This window comes from Pelophylax lessonae, assembly GCF_965119305.1.
Source record: "Pelophylax lessonae genome assembly, chromosome: 4".
In the NCBI taxonomy this organism is placed as follows: Eukaryota; Metazoa; Chordata; class Amphibia; order Anura; family Ranidae; genus Pelophylax; species Pelophylax lessonae.
In genome coordinates this window covers 585,779,772-585,797,159 of record NC_138771.1, presented here as the reverse complement: position 1 = coordinate 585,797,159, position 17,388 = coordinate 585,779,772, and the positions used below count along the sequence as shown (strand labels likewise).

The 17,388-nt window shown below is 43.7% G+C and overlaps 1 protein-coding gene across 1 annotated transcript in view; it reads left to right on the top strand.

Annotated features, from left to right (window-relative positions):
* Positions 1-17,388, top strand: part of ATP13A1 (ATPase 13A1) — an 89,500-nt gene that overhangs the window by 26,971 nt on the left and 45,141 nt on the right. The window contains exons 7-12 of the mRNA XM_082254825.1: positions 2,608-2,714; positions 5,475-5,604; positions 6,429-6,484; positions 7,830-7,956; positions 10,975-11,112; positions 12,003-12,123. Coding sequence (XP_082110951.1) covers positions 2,608-2,714; positions 5,475-5,604; positions 6,429-6,484; positions 7,830-7,956; positions 10,975-11,112; positions 12,003-12,123 — 679 coding nt within the window. The remainder of the gene's footprint in view (positions 1-2,607; positions 2,715-5,474; positions 5,605-6,428; positions 6,485-7,829; positions 7,957-10,974; positions 11,113-12,002; positions 12,124-17,388) is intronic.

Genomic DNA, 17,388 nt, shown 5'->3' with positions numbered 1-17,388 from the left:
AGCTGCGCAAAAAGCACACGCATCAAGGGTTAACAGATCAAAAAGCCCATTGCAGAGTTATAAAAAAATCAATATAATGCGTGTAATGTATGTAAAAATTGCCCAAAAGGTCAAAAGCTGATCCAAAAGTATCCATGGGAAACCATTGTATCCATCCACAGTCCACCACAGCAAGAGGCAGTCAGCCTGTAACACACAGTAGCTGGCTATAGATGGTAACCAGTGGGAATAGGCTTCAAAAGGTTCTCTTCTTAAGGTGATGAACAGTTATTAGTTCTATGTCAATTATTGTGTTGTCTGTAATGAGTGATCCTGATAAGGGAAGTAAGACTTTCCAGACTCCAGAACCTGAGGTTGTTGGTAAGCAATGCAGAGTGCATGCTCATCTCTGCCCTTAGTAAAAAATTTCACCTCCCCCTCCCATATAAAGGACCTGTGATGCCCAATACCGTCTTCGTTAAGTTTTTGTTTTTGGCTGTGTGAAATGTGGACTGAATTAATGTTTTCCCATGGATACTTTTGGATCAGATTTTGACCTTTTTGGACAATTTTAACATACATTGCATGCATTTATATTGATTTTTTAATTTTTTTTAAATAACTCTGCAATGGGCTTTGTTTTTTATCCGTTAACTCTTGGTGTGTGTGTGTTTTGCGCTGTTATGTTTACATTTTTAGGTCTTTTAGATCTACTCCAGGTTCCACTGGTTCACTACTATAGCTGCATTAACCCTTTACTAGCAGAAACTTTCTAGCTTGCAAAGTGTGGCGCTGTGCTTTTTCCTTTTTTGCAATTCTAGATGTCACTAACCACTCTGGTCCCATTCACCTCCCAACCCCCTGCTTTTGCCACATGCTCTTAAGGGGGGCTTGCTGACCGCGTTTTTCCTGGTGCACAATGGGGGGCTTTGAGCAGGGTTCCCTTGCTATCCTGGGGGATGGTGACCAGGGCAGGCATGTCCTTTGGGCTCCCTGCTGCAGTTGTTGGGCTGGGGGAGCAGATGGTTTGGCATCCACAGGTCCACGCCTCACGCGGCCGAACCTGGCCGAAAATTTAGGCCCGCGGCTTTGCGGCCTCCTGTTTAAGAGCTATGTGTGGCGGCCGTAGTGAGGGTGGCTGAAGCCACTACCCTCCGTTTGGGCATCCACCCTCCCCTCCGCTGCCCTGGGTGGTCGGCTCCGCTAATGCTCGTGCCCAGGCGGCTGGGCATCCTCAAAAATTTAGGACATGCGGCAGAGTCAGCCTCCATTGGGGGTATGGGGGGGGCGGCCCCAGTGAGCCTGTCTGGGATGAGTGCACTTGCGGCTGGGCCCCCACACAAATTGAGGCTTTACAGGTTTAATAAAGCTACCTTAATTCCGGTTGAGGAGTCCTCTCATCTACCTCTTGACAATACCCCACAGATTCTTTATGGGGTTTAGGTCAGACGAGTTTGCTGGCCAATCAAGCACAGTGATCATAATTATTAAACCAGGTATTGGTACTTTTGGCAGTGTGGGCAGGTGCCAGGTCCTGCTGGAAAATTAAATCAGCATCTCCATAAAGCTGGTCAGCAGAGGGAAGCATGAAGTGCTCCAGAATTTCCAGGTAGAGGGCTGCACTGACTTTGGACTTGATAAAACACAGTGGACCAACAGAAGCAGATGACATGGCTCCCCCCAAATGATCAGACCCAACAATGCGGACGAGGTGCAGGCACTATCAAAACAACCTGGGATTTAACATCTCTGCAGTACCACAGGCTGATCGCCTCCATGCCATGACATTGATGCAGTAATTTATGCAAAAGGAGATACCATTTAGTAAGCCAACATTTCTGTATTAAAAACCTTATTTATTTATTATTTTTTTTTATTGTTCTAATGTAAAATTCAAATTTTCTGACATACTGAATCTTGGGTTTTCACTAGCTGTAAGCCATTCTCAAAATGAAAAGAAAGAAATGTTTGAAATGTATCACTGTGTGTGTAACGCATCTATAGAAAATGAGTCACCATTAGAATTGAATTACTGAAATAAAAAAAAGTCTTGATATTCTATTTTTGAGGTGCGTGCGTGCATGTATGTATGTGTGTGTGTGTGTGTGTGTGTATATATATATATATGTATATATATGTATGTGTGTATATATATATATATATATATATATATATATATAATATACAATTGTGTGTGTGTGTGTGTGTGTGTGTATAAATATATTTATGTGTGTATTTTTATATTTAGGTATGCAGATTGGTCAGTTATTGTCAAGTTAGACCTTATTCACACTTTTGTTAAGGTCGCCTATTCTTTTTAATGTGCTGTCAAAGGAAATAAAAAAGGTGCATGTATTGTTTTCTGTAACAGTGTAGAGAAGTGTTCCCTTGTGTTGCTCGGCAATGCACATACTGTATATTGGAAAGGTGTGCTGGGGTGCTGTTCACAGTGAATAATGTGGTTTACACAACGCAGTGCATAATTTAGCCTAGTCATCAGTGGCTTTCGGTTACAAAAGGGTTAATACTGTGCTTGCAGAACACAACAAGGCTACAGTAACAAATTATGAACTTGTATACATTTTTGGTTAAGATGTTTGTGAATGTGTGCAATCAATTTTTTTTCAGGAAGGTCAGCCAATGAGAATTTGGTTCCTTGTGATGTTCTGCTGCTCCGAGGGCGATGTATTGTGGATGAAGCAATGCTGACTGGAGAGTCTGTCCCTCAAATGAAGGTGAGTTCTGTTTAATTCCTTGATGCTAAAAAAAACTTTTTGTTTTTAAAGTAAAGTTTTGCACTTTATAGGTGTACAGTCGATATAAAAAGTCTACACACCCCTGTTAAAATGTCCGGTTTCTGTGATGTAAGCAAATGAGACAAAGCTAAATAATTTCAGAACTTTTTCCACCTTTAATGTGACCTATAAACTGTACAACTCAAGTTGAACAACAAACGAAGATCTTTTAAGTGGAAGGAAGTAAAAATTAAAAAACCTAAAATGGTATGGTTGCATAAGTGTGCACACCCTTAAACTAATACTTTGTTGAAGCATCTTTTGATTTTATTACAGCACTCAGTCTTTTGGGGTATGAGTCTATCAGCATGGCACATCTTGACTGGGCAGTATTTGCACACTCTTCTTTGCAAAAAACACTCCAAATCTGTCAGATCGCGAGGGCATCTCCTGTGCACAGCCCTCTTCAGATCACCCCACAGATTTTTTCAATCTGATTCAGGACTGGGCTCTGGCTGGGCCATTTCCAAACTTTAATCTTCTGGTAAAGCCATTACTTTGTTTATTTGGATGTATGCTTTGGGTCATTATGCTGAAAGATGGAAGTTCCTCTTCATGTTCAGAAAAAGCAAAAGTTGAAAAGGATTAAGAGGTGCATGGAAGCCAGCCAGCCCTCAGTCGATGTACTCGCCCTCCAGTCTGCCACCAACCAAGTAGACCTGTCTCATGATATAATGAACAGGGGTTTAGTTGACATGCATTTGCGAACGCATGCGTAAGCTGCATGGCCACTACACGGCACCCTGTGTTACCTGCAGTCCTAACACTTTATAATTTGAGTGTCTCCACAATGGAAGCACATGGCTGCTAATGGATGGATGGGAGACAGGTGGGAGGGAGCAGCCCAAACCTCCCCCAGCCCACCCCCATCCATGACTGGTCTAGTATATCAAAACTCTAATAGCGATGTTGTAACGATGGTACAAACTGAAAAGGACCAGCTGAGAAGCATACACCTCCATCCCCTTGGCGGATGCAGTGTAAAACACAGATTGGGACTTTATATGAGGCATTGGCCTGTAAAGCTTTCTAGCAGAATCCTGAGCGCCCATTCAGACTGGCGCGACACGACTTTGTGGGGCGACCTGTGCCATCACCTCGGCGCGACTTGCACGGACTTCACATATAATTGAAGTCATTGCAAGTCGCCTCCAGGTCGCCCCAAAGTAGTACAGGACCCTTTTTCTAAGTCGGAGCGACTTGTGTCGCTCCTATTAGAACGGGTCCTGTACTATTCAATGGCCAGCGACCGACCGCGACTTGTCAGGCGACCAAGTCGCCTGACAAGTCGCGCTAGTGTGAATGGACCCTAAAAGGTTTTGTGCAAATATTGAGTGGTATTTGAAACTGTTCATAATTCCCTCTACCATGACTAAGGCCCCTGTTCCAGCAGAAGAAAAACAGCCCCAAAGCATGATGCTGCCACCACCATGCTTTACTGTGGGTATAGTGTTCTTTTGGTGGTGATCAGTGTTTTTGTGCCAAACATATCTTTTGGAATTATGGCCAAAATGTTCAACCTTGGTTTCATCAGACCATAACAGATTTTCCCACATGCTTTTGGGAGAGTTCAGATGTGTTTTTGCAAAACTGAGCCAGGCTTAGTTTTTTTTTTCTTAAGAAAAGGCTTCCATCTTGCCACTACCCCATAGCCCAGACATATGAAGAATACGGGAGATTGTTGTCACATGTACCACAGAGCCAGTACTTGCCAGATATTCCTGCAGCTCCTTTAATGTTGCTGTAGGGCTCTTGGCAGCCTTCCTGACCAGTTTCCTTCTAGTCTTTTCATAAATTTTGGAGGGACGTCCAGTTCTTGGTAATGTCACTGTTGTGCCATATTTTCTCTACTTGATGATGACTGTCTTCACTGTGTTCCATGGTATATCTAATGCCTTGGAATACCTTTTGTACCCTTCCCGTGACTGATACCTTTTAATAGTGAGATCCCTCTGATGCTTTGGAAGCTCTCTGCGGACCATGGCTTTTGCTGTGGAATGAGACGAAGAAAATGTCAGAAAAGACCTACTAGAACAGCTGAACTTTATTTGGGCTTAGAGACACTCTAAATGATGGCAGGTGTGTACTGACTCCTATTTAACATGAAATTGAATGTAATTGCCTAATTCTGAACACAGCTACATCCCCAGTTATAAGAGGGTCTGCACACTTATACAAGCACATTATTTTTGTTTTTTTATTTTTACCCCCCCCCCCCCCCCCCAAAAAAAAAAAGATTTCAGTTTAACAGTTTGGTATTTTATATAAAAACAAAATTTAAAACCCCTTTCAGGTTTTTTGTTGTTTTTTTTATTATTGCTGTCTGTGACTACCCCCCACCCCACTGTTTCGTTCACACCCAGTGACGCCAGGATAATCAAGATAATGAAGTTACCGAGACTGGAAGCCACACACAGTGAAAACCCTACCAAAGCGATACGTTTATCTGCTCCAAAATACATTTTTTTTAGCAATCTTAGCCTGTTGGAGGGATTACCCATCACTTTCAGTCCCTTTTTACCATGTGAGGACATTTTCCCAACAGAGCCACAGCCATTAAAGCACCTGCCAGAAGCTCTTGACTTTTCCCCACTTTATCCAGAGCAAAAAAAAAAAGTTTTGCCTGGAGTAAGGCTTTGTAGAAGTATAATCTACTAACATATGCATGTATTAAAAATGGCAATTTGTGGATCTCTACAGGAGCCTATCGAGGATTTGGATGCAGATCATGTTCTTGACTTAAACGCTGACTGCAAACTACACGTCATTTTTGGTGGCACCAAGGTTGTGCAACACACTCCTCCTCAGAAGGCGACTACTGGCCTTAAACGTAAGTGCTGCTTTTTACAACTAGCGCAGGGGGTGATGCATTTCAGTATGAGTAGTCTTTGGTTTAAGTTACCAGTTTTAGATTAAACTATGTCCTCCATACATTAAAACTGAAGTTTGGGCATTAAAATGTGTATTAAATTGGTAATAAACCCAAAAGCAAACCTTAGATGTGACGGCTGCATTCATTTTCTTTTTTAGGCTAAGTTTGGATATTTTTACATACCACTAGTATTAAAGTGTTTGTAAAGGGCCCTAAAGTAACTTTCCATCTATATCATGCAGATATCCTGCCATTACCAAAACTATATGTGTTGGATATGGAAAGGATAAATACTGTTTCTGACACCGCAGCTGTGCGGTCACATGATCCCATGTGCTGGTCGGCCTCGATCTATGTAGAAAAGCAGGTGGGGCTGATATTTCCCTGTGACGTTAGCAAGCAGAGGGGATCTCTACCCCCTTCTGCTTCTCTCCATAGATCGAGGCTGGCTAGCACATGGGATAACGTGGCAGCACAGCTGCGGCGTTAGAAACGGTATTCATCTTTTTCAAACACATACAGTTTTGGTAATGGCTGGATATCTGCATTACATACATTGAAATGTGTTGCATTATGCAGCAGAATAGAGGGTGGAGGGGCAGGGCGGAAACCCTCTCATGCGAGACAGGGAACAGCAGTATCTACAAAGATCTTTTTCAGTCTACTGAAAAATAATGCTCTAATGGCAAAGTGAGTATGTACACAATGGCAATAGCATGTATTGACAGTTTATAATTTGTGTTTAACGACACGTTAATGTTTTCTTTTCTCTTTCTTCTTAGCGCTTGATAATGGGTGTGTGGCCTATGTCTTAAGAACTGGATTTAACACTTCCCAGGTGAGGAGCAAATAAACATTATAAAACATGACACAGGATGGTGCACAGAGATGGGGATGATTTTTGCTTTGCTAGCTTAAACCTATGGGCTCTGCTATATATACCCTGTTTCCCTGACAATAGGCCCCAAAAATAAGACCTAGTGTTATTTTGGGGAATGGCTGCCATATAAGCCCTAGTTAAATATCGAAAAACATTAAATCTATTTTGTAAAAAAGATTATACAGTAATCAAATCAAGTTCATTCCGTACTGTGCAAACCCTACCATATGTGCAAATCGTGTTGAGAAAAATATCTTCAGTGAGCAAACGGACTACTCTGTGGTATATATGTGACTCTTCCACCACATATAAATACCAGCCTCTTACCTCATTGTTGGAGCCCAGGTTATAGGTGGTCTAATGGTGCTTAATTCAGAAAGTTCTTGTACACTCCTCTATGGACCGAAGATGGAGAACCACAGGCTTCGCCAGCAGAGATACGTGAACACATAAAACATAGGTCACAAAAGCCACATAGTGTAAAACTGCATACATCGCTTTTATTGTAACAAGAAATCTACCATAGGCCTGTGCAGAGAAGGTGTGCACACCCTAATCACCACGTGCGGTGCAGATTCCCCCTACTGCTCGAGCACCCACCCCATGTTGCCCCCACCCAGCCCCAGTGTTGCTGGCTTCCCTCCTCCCCTCCCATCTGCTGCAGGAGATGTTTCAGGATGGGAAGTGGGGAAAGGGGCTAGTAAATGTCATTTTCCGGCTCCTTCCTTTTCTAAATGAACACAGTGAACGGACTCACTCGCTGTGTACATAACTGAAGGATAGTAAACATTGTTTACTTTGCTTCAGATTGTGAATGAACAGGAAGCTGCTCAGCACACAGCATTTCTCATTCATTCACTGCCCCACACAGCTGAGGCTGCAGAGAAAGGAGTATGTTTTGAGCTTTGGGGTGCACACTCTAATGCAATAGGCTACGCACACCAATGAAATCTACTCGCAATAAGTAAAACAAGCAGTGCAGCATTACAGATGGACCGACTGAAGGTTCTGGAGTTTGCTGACGTCAGCTTAGCCCTGGCGCGTCTCGTCATAGAAAGACGTTCTCAAGGGGACCCCTTCAGCAGTGACCATGATAATAGCCTTGTCCTCTGGTACATCAGTTCTTTTTCTTTTTTCTCTCTACAAACATAGTTTATGTAGAACAGACAGGGTGATACAACATTTTTAATTTCTACTACTTTTACCTTATCACAGCTTTTACAAAACTAAATTTTGGTTATTCTCTTTAATTGTTTCATTTCTTTTTTTTAAAGTTGTGTGATAATGTCATTGTTTTTAACAGGGTAAGCTCCTGCGGACAATCCTCTTTGGGGTCAAACGTGTCACTGCCAACAACTTGGAAACTTTTATCTTCATCCTCTTCCTCCTGGTGTTTGCCATCGCTGCCGCTGCCTATGTTTGGATAGAAGGTGAATGCTAAAAAAATACCATCAGTCAAAAGGACTAGGGTTGGGGCTAAGGCTAAAGTATACTTGTATAACCCTACCCACTCAAGGAGACTCCAGTTTTTTGCTAGGGTCCTTAGGTGATAAACCTGTTCTGCTATGGAGAAGTATTTTTCTTTTTAAACCATTCAACCATTTTTTTCCTTTTAAAGTATTCCCTTTTCCTCAAACTTCAATAAATACAGGCATACCCCACTTTACGTACCCTCACTTTACATACACTTGCGAGTACTGACAGATTGACGTCTATGGGAAATCTTGGCCAGCTTGACTTGGCATTGCTCCCAGACCATAAGGGACAGGGACACAAAACTTGGGAAGCTCCGAGAGGACACTCAACCTAATCTAAATTTGGGATTGGCCAGCTTGCCTAACTAATCTACTTTTTCATAGCCCTGGGTCCCCTTAACGTGCTCCGCAAGTTTGGTGTTCCTGTCACTTATGGTTCAGGAGCAGTGCCATGTCAATTTGACCAAGATTTCCCATAGACGCCAATGTTAAAAACTGGGAGCAGTGCCTTTTCAAGCTGACCAAGATTTCCCATAGAGCTAGTGTATTTGCATACATTAAGTGAAAAAAGTATTGCTTCACTTTGTATTTTCATTTTGCATACATGCTCTGGTCCCATTGTGTACTTAAAAGTGGGATTTGCCTGTGTATGACTGTTAAACGCCTTGTCTAGTAGTTTTTGAATCCTGGGTGTGTACCTTGGGGACCGTATTCAGACCCCTCCGTATGGTGCTGGGCTGTAATGTTTTCTTCAGGCACTGGATCCTGTGTCAGGCACTTACCCTTGCACCTTGCAGTGCAGTTAGTATACTTAGCTGCAAGGTGCTGTACAGGTCGTTAATACAGCACACAAGACCTCTGTTAGTGAAGTAAAGAGTTTGTTTGGACCACCTTGATCCAAACAAACTAACCTATAAAACCTGGATTTAGGCTTTAACCCTTTTTTACTGCCATAGGTACTATAGCGGTGGCTTTGGGAAGTTTTACACGCACTGTAAAAGAAGCAGCGATCCGGCATTGCTTCCACACACCCTGGCAATCTGCACTCCATTAGTTTAGTTGGAGGACAGGTGAGACATCAGGTCCTTTTTAGGCCCCTGATGTCTCATTAAAGAGAGCCTGTCACTACAAAATGCATCGCATAGAGGACTTTTTGTCCCCCATATAAGTAAAAAAAAGAAAAATGTTTGCAAGTGTAAAAAATTTAACTTGCACTCAAAATTCCCCCAAGAAAATTTTTTTTTACTTCATTGTGGGATTCAAGAATGGGAAAAGTATTCCTACTGGGTAGGAGAAAGCCTCAGTCTCCTACTCCCACGGCTGCTACCTCATCTCAGCAAAAGGGTCCTTTTTGCTGTCCCCAGGCATCAACCTTCAAAGCAAGGTTTGAACACTTCTTTTGTCGCAAGCCCTGTACTCCTAAGTTCTCCGAGAGCAGGTTGTTAATGCTTTCTTTAAAGTGATAGTAAAGGCAGAAATTATCTTTATTTAAAAAAAAAAAAAAATGTTCTTGCCTGCTCTGTGCAGTGGTTTTGCACAGAGCAGCCCCAATGTTTCTCCTCTCAGGTCCCTCGCTGGCACTCCTGGCCCCTCCCTCTTGCTGAGTGCAAGCAGGTTGCTATGGGGGCATCCGAGCAGACTCCCTCCCAGATCGCTGCTCTGTGTTCGTTCACACATGTAGTGGGTTTTGGCCCCAGCCCCCACTCTCTCCCCATTGGCTCACTGGCTGTAATTGACAGTAACGGGAGCCAATGAGGAGGAAGAGACTTGGGAGAGCTGCTGCTTCATGCACATTGCTAGATCGAGATGGGGCTTGGGTAAGTGTTTGGGGGGGGGAGGGGGCTACTGCACGCAGGTTTATTTTCCTGCATATAATGCAGAAAGCCAAAAAACCTTGACCCTTTACAACCACTTTAAGGTCATTGGAAGTGACACTGTTGCAGCATCTTTGACAAAATCAACAAATTTGAAAGCAGAGCTCCACTCCAAAGGGGAAGTTCCGCTTTAAGGCCTCCTCCCCTGCTCCTCAATGCTGGCCATACACGCACAGAATTTCGGCCGTTTGCAGACTGAACGATTATTCGTCAGTCGAAAGCGAATTGGCCACTAACTTACAGAATAAACTCTTTTTTACGTAATCGTTTTCATGATCATAATCGTTCGATAATATGCACAATACGTGTCAGAATATTATTTTTGTTTCAATTTTACCATACATGTAACAACTTTTGTAGAAACGATAAGTTTTCGCTATAGATCCATAGACATTAGCCGGGCACACAAACGAAATCGTCGGCAAACTTGTGTTCACTAACGGCCCGATTTTCGAACGATCTTTCCTAAAACGACCATTTTCGGCCGAAATTCTGTGCGTGTATGGCCAGCATAAGTAATGGCACTTTTTGCGGAGAGAGGGAGGGGAACAGAGTACCTGGTTAGACAGGAACCCCATACCACTTCTGCTCAGATAGCTTAGGTAATACGAGGGGAAGTTCTCCCTCCGCCCCGCAGTTTTCTGGGACATATCACAGGTCCTTGAAGACTGCAGGATCATTCACAGTGCGTGCAGTGGGCACCCAGCTGTGAAGCCGCAAGCTGTCACTACTGGTTGCCCACAGTTAAGATGCCGGGGAACGAGGAGGGATGGAGAAAACAGCTTGGGTTGAGCACAGTGCTTGATCCTGGGACAGGTGAGTGTTTTGTTTATTAAAAGTCAGCAGCTTTGTAGCTTTTTGTAGCTGCAGACTTCTAATTTTTACAAATATGACTGGATCTCCCTTTTTAATAGTTTTTATTCTATATAAATAATTTTATAATGTAGAAATTATAACTGCAAAAATGACACCTATTAAATATATATATTTTAAAACAATTTATAAATATTTAGACATTTCACTGTGTATGTGTGTTTTTATATTCTAGTTGATGGGTAATATTACATCTGCTCCTAATCATTATGATTTCTACTTTCAGGTACCAAAGATCCTAGTAGAAACCGATATAAGCTATTTTTGGAATGCACCCTGATTCTGACTTCCGTTGTGCCCCCTGAGCTGCCTATTGAGCTGTCCCTGGCAGTGAACACCTCACTGATTGCTCTGGCCAAACTCTGTGAGTCTGATTGTACATTGCACAGAAATCTTCATACATCCATGTCCCTGTTTAAATATATATGGTGTGTTTGGTATACTTAATATGGAAGCAAAAGTGCATAAATGCTTGTTTAGCCTTCCCTCTCAGCTCCACCATTTTGTTCCCTGCAACACCATCTGCGGCTGTAAAACAGTAAAATACACATTTCTTTTATATTTTTGAACAAGATATAGTCTGATTGTGTAGTAAAAGTAAAGTAAAAAGCTAAACCAGGTTTTTTTGCTGTTAATGTAAAGCAGTGGGATAAAACTCTGTAACCTAATAGGGAGTAATAGTGGCCACCTCCTGCAGATTTGTTTTGGAGTCATGAACTCAAAACCTTGAATGCGGTCACATAAAAATACCGACTACAACTTGGAAGCTGAAACAGTAATTCATTCACTGCCTTTTCAATTGGTGAGTAAATCTATCCGTTACATTGATGGGTCAATCAGGAAAGGAAGGACTCAAGAATCATAGTAGTTTTGAACATCCAAAAGCCTTAAATTGAGTGCTTTTTGGAGTCCTCATGAAGTAAACCGACACTACACGCAGGCATCTATATAATGATTTTGCTTCAGTAGCTTATCCAACTGTTAATACACCTTACAATTTTCTCTCCTTCCTCTTCTCAAAGCTCATCTAGCTGTGCAAGAAATTAAAACTTGACTAGACTCAATTTGAACTGCTAAAATGCAGGGAATGAAATGCAACTGTTCTTACAAGTTTTAAATGCAAGCATTATTGTTGAAATGGGTACCTAATAATGTAAATGTCGTTTTTGATATCCAGAATGACTGATCAAATAAGAATATCAATAAAAAAAATATTGATGCCCTGTAGTAAATGTGTTTTTTGTTTTATTTTAGATGTATACTGTACTGAACCGTTCCGAATCCCCTTTGCTGGGAAGGTGGAAATTTGCTGCTTTGACAAGACTGGTACATTAACCAGTGATAGCCTAGTAGTCCGGGGTGTGGCTGGCCTCAAGTGAGTTCTTCTTTTTTTTTTTTTTTTTTTTTTAACCTGTAAATCTTTTACATACAGCGAGGGGGAAAAAAGTATTTGATCCCCTGCTGTCTTTGTACGTTTGCCCACTGACAAAGATATGATCAGTCTATAATTTTAATGGTAGGTTTGTTTTAACAGTGAGAGACAGAATAATAACAAAAATATCCAGAAAAATGCATTTCAAAAAAGTTATAAATCAATTTGGATTTTAGAGTGAAAAAAGTATTTGACCCCTTCACAAAACATGACTTGGTACTTGGTGGCAAAACCCTTGTTGGCAATCAGAGGTCAGACATTTCTTGTAGTTGACCACCAGGTTTGCACACATCTCAGGAGAGATTTTGTCCCACTCCTCCATGCAGAACCTTCCCAAGTCATTTTCGAGGCTGGCGTTTGATAACTGGAACCTTAAGCTCGCTCCACAAATTTTGGGATTAAGGTCTGGAGACTGGCTAGGCCACTCCAGGACCTTAGCATGCTTCTTCTTGAGCCACTTTGGCTGTGTGTTTTGGGTCATTGTCATGCTGGACACCTGGGAGAAATTTTGCTACATGATAGGGGTTCAAATACTTATTTCACTCATTAAAATGCAAACTTTTATAAAATGCATTTTCTCAAAGTCGTCTTCCAGGACAGCCCATGAGACGTTAGGCTCCTCCCCCAGGGACAGGAAACACATTCCAAAATTAAAATAAAAGGCGGTCCCTTAGTCCTCACCTTCAGTATTTTTGTTTCCTCCGGACAGGGGGTAACATGTTCCTGGAACTGAAGCTCCCGGTCTCCTGGACTGTCCATGGAAAGACTTGGAAAGATGCATCTCCTCGGCCCATAGCGGTACCCCTTAGTGCCGCAATAGGGGCTGACCGCTGTCTCCTGTTCTCCTAGCCTCTCGGCAGGACTACGGATGCTGTCTGGTGGAGCGTTGGGGAGTTCACTCCGTTGGTCGGCCGGTTCCTTGGAGCAGCAGTGCTGTGTACCCGTGAACCGCTAACTTCGGAAGAAATTTTGAAGTTGGCGCCAAAGACGGAGGGGGCGGAACTCAGCGTATCCACTCTGGCCTCACGGGAAGTGACAGTGTCACTTCCGGCGCAGTGACGGCATCCGCGGGCGCCGGAAACCCTCGTTCCAGTTTCCGAAGGCGCGAACAGAGAGTTCAAATGGGCGACCGATGTTAGGGGAAACAGCAGTTGCTGGGACCACCATACAGAGCGATGGACACCACGGCAGCAACCGCACAGGCGGCGGAAGTCGGCTCTGGCATCGGCACCTCTCAGGTAAGCAAGGGGGAACGACACCCTATTTGCAGGTACCTGTTAGGAACTCCGTTCCCCTTCCCCCCTCTCTTTTCTATCGTTAGGGGCAGGGGTTAAGCAGCACCGCTCCCTCTTTTCTATCCACAAGGTGGAGGGGGAAAAATGGGAGGTGGGAGGAGGACAAGTATCTCTAATTAAATTCCCTTGTCTTTTATCTTCCAGGCCAAGGCTCAGGACAATAACCCACCTCAGCCCCCCAAAAAGAAATGTGCTGTATGCGGAGAAAAATTGAGTTCCTCTTGGAACAAAGCAGTGTGCCGGGCATGCATAGCTAAACTGGTCAGAGACGATTCTGCAGTCTCTACCCAGAAAATGCTGTCCTCAGTGAGAGATGAGCTAAAAAGTACATTTAGTTCATTCAGGACTCTCATTGAAAAGATGCAGGCACCAGCCCAGCCTTCCACCCCAGCTCAGGCTCCACCATCCCTAATTGACCCATTGGTTTTGGAGGAGGAAGTTTCTTCTTCCCACTCTTCTGCAGAGGGATCAGGATCAGGAGAGGAACCAAAAAGCAATGTTTCCCATGATAGCTCCAACTTTAAACTGAGCCTGGAGGATGTAGATGATCTACTCAAAGCGGTTTATACCACTCTAGAGATTGAGGAGGAAGAAGTGCATCTCTCTAAGCATGACTTAATGTACGCTAGTCATAAAAAGCATGCTAGAGTGTTCCCTGTGCATAGCTCACTATTGGATGTGATTAAACAGGAATGGAATTCTCCTGATAAAAAGCCTTTTTTTCCAAGAAACTTAAAAAGAAGGTATCCATTTGACGAAGTGTGGAACAGCCCTGGAACAAAATCCCTAAGCTGGATGCCTCTCTTGCCAGAATCTCCAAAGGAACTGACTTGGCATTTGAGGATTCAGGAGCACTAAAAGACCCTATGGATAAGAGAACAGATATCTCTTTACGTAGGGTCTGGGAAGCCTCCATTATGAGCTTAAAGCCAGCCCTGGCATCCACCTGCATAGCCAGACACCTGGAGCTGTGGCTATCTCAAATCCAAACACACTTGACTGCAGGAACATCGAGGGAACAGATTAATAAATCCTTTCCACTCTTATTCCAGGCAATAGGATTCCTGGCGGATTCTTCAGCTGAAGCTGTAAGAATGGCAGCAAGGACCTCAGCTTTAGCTAATACGGCCAGAAGAAGCCTATGGCTCAAGACATGGTCGGGAGATATTACTTCTAAATCTCGCCTTTGTGGTCTTCCCTTCACAGGCGACCACCTTTTTGGCCCAGGCCTAACAGAAGCCCTGGAGCGTACAGCGGATAAAAAGAAGGGATTCCCAGATAAGAAAAAATTCCCCTATGCTCAGAGGAATTTTCGTGGCAGGGGCAAACAGCAGAAGTCTTTTGAAACTCAGCAAAATTTCAAAAAACATTGGACGGGGCATAAAGGAAAGGGGAGGGGTAACATCCTGTTTAACCCTCCTAAACGCCCCAACCAGCCCCAATGACTCCCTTCTCAGAGTGGGAGGAAGATTAGGGGCCTTCCTCCCACTGTGGAAGAAGATTACTTCCAGCCCTTTTATTCTGGACCTAGTAGGCCAAGGACACAGGCTGGAGTTCTGTCTTCAACCTCCAGAAAGGATCCTGATCACAAATCTTCCCAGGGATCCAGTCAAGGCCTCCGCCTTGAGTCTTCAGTTAGGGGACCTATTAGATCAAAAAGTAATTATCCCAGTCCCCAGAGAAGAACAAGGAACAGGGTTTTATTCTCACATCTTTGTGATTCAAAAACCCTCAGGAAGTCATCGACTGATCCTGAACTTACGCAATCTGAACCTTTCAATAGCATACAAACGCTTTCGCATGGAATCAATATACTCCATAGGGAACCTACTGTTCCCAGGGTGTTTCATGGCAACCCTAGATTTGAAAGATGCGTATTTTCACATCCCCATACACACATCCTATCAGAAATTCCTGAGGCTAGCAGTAAAGATAGGACCGGAAGTCAAGCACTTCCAGTTCAGGGCACTGCCCTTCGGGCTGTCCTCAGCCCCACGGATTTTTACCAAAGTCCTAGGGGAAGCACTAGCCCCTCTAAGGCTAAAAGCTATCATGATCACCCCCTACCTGGACGACATCTTGGTAGTGGCAGAATCATACCAGAAACTGGAAGCCGACCTCCTCATAGTTCAGGAATTCTTAACTTCCCTAGGCTGGATAATCAACAGACAAAAGTCTTGCCTGGTACCCTCACAAAGAGTGACCTACCTGGGTTACGAAATCTCCTCACGGGATCAGATGATCTTCCTCCCTCAGTGCAAGATGGAGAAAATGAACCTGATGGTTGCCTCTTTACAGACCAACTTATGGGTCTCTCTGAGGGATGTCACAAGAGTGATAGGCTTGATGACCTCCTGTTTCCCAGCAGTCCCCTGGGCAAGGTTCCAACAACGTCCACTCCAAAAATTCTTTCTACAGAATTGGGATGGGCAGTCAAGTTCCTTGCAACAAAAAGTAAGGATTCCCACCAAGATAAAAAGGACTCTTTGGTGGTGGAGATCCTCTCTTCACCTATCAAGAGGGCTAAACTGGACCATCCAGGTATCACAGAGGATTACCACGGATGCAAGCGCTTCCGGATGGGGAGCATATCTGCAGGACAGATGGGCGCAGGGTACATGGTCCCCAGCACAAAGGAAGTCTTCATCAAACCAAAAAGAACTTATGGCGGTCCAAAAGGCCTTGGAGTTTTTTCAGGTAGAGGTAGAAGGGAGCCATCTACAGATCAGGTCAGACAATATAGCAACGGTAGCATACCTGAACAAGCAGGGAGGTACTCGAAGTCTGGGCCTACAAACCATTGCACAGAAAATCTTTGTCTGGGCCGAGCGGAACCTAACATCCATTTCGGCCATTCACCTAAAAGGGACGCAGAATTATATGGCAGACCATCTCAGCCGCCACCAGATGAACCAGGACAATTGGTCCCTCAACCCAGAGGTGTTTCTCAAAATCACAACCTCATGGGGCCTACCGGTAGTGGATCTATTTGCCTCCCAGGCAAACAGGAAAGCAGAAAAATTCTTTTCCATAACTCAAGGGGATCAGGCGTTAGGCATAGACGCTTTCGCCCACCCCTGGAAAGTCAGACTCTGTTACGCATTTCCTCCGATCAGATTGATCCCACAGGTTCTTCAGAAATTCATCCTAGAAGACACAGAGATGATACTGATAATCCCATACTGGCCCAAAAGGCCATGGTTTGCACGCCTTCAGGCGTTGGCAGCGCAACCTCCAATGACCTTACCTTGGAGACCAGATCTCTTAACACAAGGTCCGGTGGTCCATCCATTTCTCAGGACCCTAAACCTGACGGCCTGGTATCTGAGGAACAAATACTAGGCTCTCAGGGGTTCTCAGACAGAGTCATCAAAACATTGACCAGCTGTCGAAAGCCGGTCACTAGAAAAATGTATGCTAAAATCTGGAAGAAATTTCATTTTTGGATGTTGGAGAATCAGAGACATTCCCCAGATATACCAACTATCTTGGATTTTTTTCAGGAAGGCATAGACAAAGGTCTCTCCTTAGGGACTTTAAAGGTACAGGCTGCCGCCCTTAGTGTCTTTCTTCAGTTTTCCCTTAGAGAAGACCCAAATGTGAATGCCTTTTTCAGAGCAATTGCCCGGACAAAGCCAACCGTGCTTAAAACGTGTCCAGCTTGGAATCTATCCCTGGTACTCCAGGCCTTGGTTACCAGTCCGTTTGAACCCTTGGTAGACCTATCAGTAAAAATGCTCACCCTAAAAACCTTATTTTTAGTAGCTATAACTTCAGCTAGAAGAGTTAGCGAATTACAGGCTCTCTCAATCAGAGAACCTTTTCTTATGATTTTTGATGACAGGATTGTGCTAAAAACAGATCCAGGATTTTTGCCAAAAAGGGTCTCTTCTTTTCATAGGACTCAGGACAT